Source organism: Monopterus albus, unplaced genomic scaffold, assembly GCF_001952655.1.
Source record: "Monopterus albus unplaced genomic scaffold, M_albus_1.0 scaffold163.1, whole genome shotgun sequence".
NCBI classification, from domain to species: Eukaryota; Metazoa; Chordata; class Actinopteri; order Synbranchiformes; family Synbranchidae; genus Monopterus; species Monopterus albus.
In genome coordinates, this window is record NW_018128043.1 from 54176 (window position 1) to 59634 (window position 5459).

Sequence of the window (5459 nt, forward strand, 5' to 3'; positions counted from 1 at the left end):
CTGAAAAAAAAAACAAGACTAAATGTGGTTCAAGCTGCCAAAAGAACGGCACATGTAATATCTTGTAGATAAGTAAGATATCAGAAGAACTGAGTGCTGAGTTTATAGCATGTGTACTGCACCCTTTTGTGATGTCAGGGTGAGATAATCTTAAAAAAAAGAAAAGTCAACCCTGACACTTCCTCTCATGTATTTCAGTGATATTTTGTCCTAAGAACTTTCTTACAATAGCACATAATCAACAACAGGAGAGAAGTCCCTCACCAGATATGTCTACAGGCATGGAGATGGTCCTGCTGAGAGTTGGAACCGTTGCTCCATCCTTCCCCTGTTCTCCTGTAAATACATCAAATGTGCAGCATTTATCAAGTTTTAAATGAACCTTCAACAATAACTTCAGTATCGTTTCGAGGAGTTAATATTTACAACTAACAGAGTCTTTCTAGATCTTTCCCCTACCTGTAACTTCACCCTTAACGGCAGCTTCCCGATACTCCTCGGGCACCGTCAGGCTGCCAAACCGCTTGCCGTGGCGGATGGGACTAGTGCGAGTAGGGTGCGGTGACTGAGGTGGCACGCGTGAGGGTTGCATTTCCTATAGAACAAGTGTGAGTGGTACGTGGATAACGTGTGTTTGTTTGTATATGTGGTGGGAGAGCAGAACATGAGACAAATTCAGTCACATTCAGTGACTGACTTCATAATAAAACCAGTATGTGTACTGAGTTAATGATGCTGAGTCTATGAGAAATGCCAAACCACATGAGCCACTGATGTCTGCATGTGTGTATCCGTGTGATAAACTCACATGACTGAAGAGCTCATTGGTGAGCCCCAGATAATTATGCAGGGCTAGGACTGTTACCCTTTGTAGACGAACCATGATAATCTGAAAGGATACAACAGGAAGTGAGCCATTTAACAGATCACATGCAAAATGACAGAAGACTTGATCAAAACCACTTCAGGTTAATGAGACTCTACATTTCTAGCCTACAGTAAAGGAAAACAAAACCCACAAATACACACTGTATGTGTGTGTGTGTTTGAATTAGGCTTTATATACTAAGCTTAATACTGGAATAAATATGGGAAAATAAAATACAGAGTCTAGAGATTCATCCACACATAACTCACCTGTACTACTCGCACCAGGCTCTCAGGGTACTTCTCAAATATAGAAAGGAAGGCCTCTACAGGTAAACGGAGAACAGTGGAAACCTCTGCAGCCCGTGCCGACACCGTTCTGTAAGGCCTCTGGTGGCCCTGGAAAACAGAAATTACACAGAAAACCTCAAGACATTTCACATTTTGTGATTCTATTTACAGAAGCTCTAAAGTGACTGACATCTCGGACTGCACTTCAAATCGAGAATGTGTGAATTATGTGTATGCATGTGCAATGGGTGAAGCCTGTGTTTGGCAAAAGGTTGGTGTGACTTACTGTGATGACATCCAGGATGCTGAGGAGGCTGTGCACACTGTCTCCTGGGTAAACCTCCTTCACCACACTTTCTTTGCCATCCTAAAACGCAAGAATATGGCAATACAACAATGTACACTAGTTTTACAGAAGATAAATCATTTAAGCACCTCAAAAGATTCGCTCCACATACATAAAATTCCCCTATAAATAGGATAAATGGCCATACGTTACCACACTTGAGCTTGCGTACCGTTTCAGTAAGGCACAGTTCTAATTTTCCATCCTGAACCACATAGATGCTGCTGTCAGGTTGGCCCGGCCTGAAGACGTACTCCCCTTGTTGGAACTGCAGAAACACCATGTGTTTGCACAGCTCCAGGAAGAGGGGCTTCTCAAAGTGACCCAGCACACTGCGGTGAAGGAAAGAAGTCAGGTTAGGGGGTTAGGAGGTGGACACACACCTGTGAGCAGGTGTGTGCATAGTTGGTTTGTACAAACGAGCATGGCACAGTTAATCTGATGGGGTAAGAAATCTGGGACTTTTTGTAAAATCTGATTACGAGCATAGCTATGCAGCCACTTGACAACACTTATGTCTGTAGGAGCAGTTCTCATGCTTCAGTATTTTATTGCTCATACAAATCAAGGCAGTAATGTACAGACACATTTGAGCCACACTGTCACAGTTACATAGACATCTCACAGAGGACAAACCTACCGGACATTTTTGAGCATGTAGAGCACCTCAGAGGGGAGGTGGGAGTTGGCCACATCAAATTCGGTGAGGTCTGCCTCAAGCACTGAGGGAGGGGGCTCCTTTGCCTGAAGGGTGGGCACCTCCTTCTTAAAGCGCAGGATTCTACACAAGACAAAAATAATGGGAAGGTGAGAGAAACTGGCTGTTCAAGACACCTACAGAAGATGGTGAGAACGAGATCTTTTATGTACTTTTTGGCAATGTTAAGCATCTTCTGCTTCTTCTTTAGGCGTGGACGAGAGGAGGATGACGTACCCACCAGGGAAGAGGTAGACTGGGATACCTGTTGGGAAACACATTGGTTATAATTGTGGCATTACATGGAAAGGCAGAGGAATGACATCATTTTCAGCCACACACTTTACGCATGATCTTTCGTCCATAGAACATGACTTTGTCCCTTTTGCGAAAACGGTATTTCGGTGCCTCCTGAGCTTCTAGGTCTGTGGAATAAGACAAATGACAAATTACAACAGATATACATGTGTTGTCATGTCTATCATTTCACGTTGTTAGTGCACGGTGAGAAAAGCATTGCAGCATTTACTGACTTCGAAGTTTGATCCTTCGCAAAATGAAGAAGATGAGGATGGCGATGAGGACTATGGCGATGCCCGCACCAATCACCATCCCCAACATCTGAAGGGGAAAAACAAATGAGGGAAAGGCCCCATTCAAATGAATGGGAAAATTCAACTTCTACATACATTCAGCTATTTCAGCTATCAAAATGTTCAGTTCTTCAAGGACATTCATGCTTTTCTTCAAACATTTTGTAAACTTCATACTTTTAAAATATTTAGTTTTATTTTGAAAATCTTTCCCCATTCAAATGAATGGGGAAATTTTTACTTCTGCATATCTTCAGCTATTTCAGCTATTAAAATGTTCAGCTCTTCAAGGACATTCATGCTTGTCTTCAGAATTTTTCTAAACTTCATACTTTTAAAGTATTTAGCTTTATTTTGAAAATCTTGCCCCATTCAAATGAATGGGAGAAATTCTACTTCAGCATACTTTCAGCTAACAAAACCATTTAGATGTCAAAATGTTCAGCATTTTCAGGGCGATCTTTCAGCAGTCAGCATCCATACGCAATTTATTCATAAAATGCATTTTTCTAGTTCTAGTAATTATTCTGTTTTCTACCACTGTTTTTTGGCACCTAACTTCCCGTCCCATATTCTTTCACCTAGAACAACCATTGAGGTATCAAACTGTTCAGCTTATTCAGGACGTGTGCTTGTATTTTTCTTGTTTGTAACATTTATAGTTTTTAATAAATTCAGCTTTTTTTCCATGAAAATTTCCCATTGGAATGAATGGGAAAGTCTTGAAAACCTGGTTCTCTTTGCACCCTGAATGCCTCCAGCATACATTGGGCTAGAAACTCCATTTCAACTGTATTCACTCGTGACCTAAGCAGGTATTGATGCTGTAAATATGTTCTTGATATCTGTTACAGTTTATTTTTAATCAATATTTATATTTTGTCTACCTCTCCAGTCAATCTCAATAGGGCAATGTATGCGTGGACCCCGCTCTGAGTCACGTGATCCCCGCTCTAGCTTCGTCTGACTGTGTGTTTTCCACAATCCTTCGCCGGTTTTCGGCTCTTATTCGCCCATTTTTAAGCTTTCACACACGTGATATATGACAATGGTAGAGAAAATTGTCAGGAATTGTGATTGGGATGGACAATATTTGTGGAACATCCGCTGATAGCCAAACACTGGGGATGTATACAGTAGATCGCCACATCAGCTAAACAGCTGTTCCAAGACACAGAGCTGGCTCTGCTGACTATCTGCAGTTCAATGCTTTTTATCCAAGCACACTGGACTTTTCTCAACAAGCCTGATTGAAGAAGGATTATGAGAACCAGACTGTCGTAACGTAAGCTTATATCCATTCATTTTGAATCAGGCAGTGGTTCACTTATTCCATAGCATTTTGATAGGGTGCTAATGGCTAGCGCAGTAGATACTAAATTCTTTATTTAACATGAAGCTCACAATACTTCATGTGAACTGTTTAGTTAAGGTTACACGGTTTATGTACTCAAGCAGGTGAACGCTGAATAATTTTTGAACGCTCTCATTGACTTTTTATAAGTGAATCGTGGCTCAATATCACAAATTTTACCATTTGTTTGAAAGTGACAGCTATTTATTGTAGATTTAATTGCCATCACACAAAATCATAGTTACTCTTACTAAATACAACAATCTGTTTGCTTTGTAAAATAGTTACTTCAATTTTGCCAGAAAAATATTAAATGTGAAGGAATAAACTCCACAGAAAACATTTTAGTGTAAATTTTTTCACGTATTCAACAGTTATCACAGCCATCTGTCCTTATCCTCAAATGTTTGGACTTACAGCAGAACCAGCAACCGAATCTTATAATGGTTGTATTTTCAATGTTAGAAGAAATGTTAATATCCTAAACCCTTGTATATTTGTGTTAAGTCTTGTATTCAAAATCAACAACACAATTCTGGTAGTCTGCTGAGATGATGCTTCTGGCTTTGAAGGATTCCACTTGGTGTCTTCAGTCAGGCCCAGGAACGCTGTGTCTGCAGACAGGAAACTTCCACTCTTTACTGCTGTGTGTGTGGGTGTGTGTTTTATTTAAGATTACAACAGAAAAATACATACATTACCAACAACATTTGCCAGCTGTGGGCCACCAAAGGACCATCATTCTTTGTGATATGTTGGCTGAGTATAAGTACAGTTTTAGCACTGGCACCAGATGTTAGCCTAATGTATGCCTTAATCAAGCCATGTAATAACATGTGTGAGTCTTTAATGTACTGCATTAGTTGTAAATATCAGCAGCTCCCCTCTAGTTAAACTCATAATAAAGATGAACAATTCCAGATTCATGTCTGTGTATTCTGATTTTTTCATCCTACACTCTGCAGTCTTGCACTATGTCACTCAGGTAAATTTTGCAAGTGTAAGTATTGGTCAAAGACAGAACAGCATGGAAAGGGTAATACAACCCAAACGCTGAAATTTGTTGGGGGGGTACTAAAACATTGCATCAAATTTAAGACTGTAAAAAGGCAATGGAGCGCTATCTTTTCTTCAAACAGCAGAAACTTCAGTGAACAGTTTAGCATATCCTTTCAACATTCATTAATGTATTGCTGCTCCTTTATTCCCATTTGTTTGCTTCACACACCATTCCTATCTGGTGCATGTTGAAGTCAATTTGGAATCCTGGTCTCCATTTCTTGGTCTGTGGCATCAGATCTCAGATGATTA

General features: G+C 40.3%; 1 protein-coding gene across 1 annotated transcript in view; it reads right to left on the minus strand.

Annotated features, from left to right (window-relative positions):
• Positions 1-2817, minus strand: part of LOC109968811 (neuropathy target esterase-like) — a 16022-nt gene extending 13205 nt beyond the window's left edge. Inside the window, exons 1-10 of the mRNA XM_020615345.1 lie at positions 2735-2817; positions 2544-2626; positions 2375-2466; positions 2145-2285; positions 1677-1836; positions 1445-1525; positions 1138-1266; positions 809-889; positions 460-595; positions 265-336 (exon numbers count right to left, since the gene is read on the minus strand). Coding sequence (XP_020471001.1) covers positions 265-336; positions 460-595; positions 809-889; positions 1138-1266; positions 1445-1525; positions 1677-1836; positions 2145-2285; positions 2375-2466; positions 2544-2626; positions 2735-2813 — 1054 coding nt within the window. The 5' untranslated portion in view covers positions 2814-2817. The remainder of the gene's footprint in view (positions 1-264; positions 337-459; positions 596-808; positions 890-1137; positions 1267-1444; positions 1526-1676; positions 1837-2144; positions 2286-2374; positions 2467-2543; positions 2627-2734) is intronic.
• Positions 2818-5459: the final 2642 nt, after the last annotated feature.